The 721-nt window shown below is 50.6% G+C and overlaps 1 protein-coding gene across 1 annotated transcript in view; it reads right to left on the bottom strand.

Moving 5' to 3' along the window:
* Positions 1-721, bottom strand: part of LOC106331084 (lysine histidine transporter-like 7) — a 9,232-nt gene continuing 8,511 nt past the window's right edge. Inside the window, exon 4 of the mRNA XM_013769430.1 lies at positions 1-276. Within this exon, the coding sequence (XP_013624884.1) occupies positions 1-276 (276 nt within the window). The remainder of the gene's footprint in view (positions 277-721) is intronic.

Here is a 721-nt window from a genome sequence, read left to right as displayed (position 1 = left end):
TTACACTACTAGATTTGATAGAAATAATAATTTAGGAGGTCTGTCAAAATGGCTTGTATCCTTTGTAGCGTAAGAGACACTGTTTTGATTCCTTTCACTAGCTAAAAGTAAAGTCCATACTGCAGTGGAATATGCGACGGCCATAACACTACCGACCAACGAGAGTCCAAAAAGAGAGTTCATGTTCGGAAACTGAGACATGACCATTGCGAGGATGCTGAAGATCAAGAAGCATTGCAAGGTAGTAAGTGGCTCTGTGTCATCTTCAGACATAATTGTAATGACCCACCATCCCCACCACTTCCACCATCTCCACCATCTCCACCATCCCCAACTTCTTTAAAGAGAAAGAGAGAGAGAGAGAAAGAGAGAGAGAAAGAGAGAGAAAGCTCACCTGAGCTCGTCGCCGGAGCAACCGTGTGCCGTGATCACGTTCAGCTTGCCACCACCGATAAACGCCCTAGGTAACCGCCGGAAACCGCATTCCTTAAGCTCAGTTTCGTTTCCGTTTAGTAAATCGCCCATAACTTCCTAACCATTGATCATCTCGTGCATCCAAGGCCATCATCGTGTTCCTCTCGTCGAGACGAAGCCGTAGACACCAACCACGCCTCAATCGGAGCCCGGACGAAGCCGCACTCGCCTCCCGAAGATTCGCCTCGGCGCGCGCGTGCAACACACGCGCCGCCGCCGTCCGCCGGAGCCACCACGAGTTCCGGCC

This window comes from Brassica oleracea, chromosome C3 (genome assembly GCF_000695525.1).
Source record: "Brassica oleracea var. oleracea cultivar TO1000 chromosome C3, BOL, whole genome shotgun sequence".
Lineage (NCBI taxonomy): Eukaryota > Viridiplantae > Streptophyta > Magnoliopsida > Brassicales > Brassicaceae > Brassica > Brassica oleracea.
This window is presented reverse-complemented; position numbering and strand designations above follow the sequence as displayed.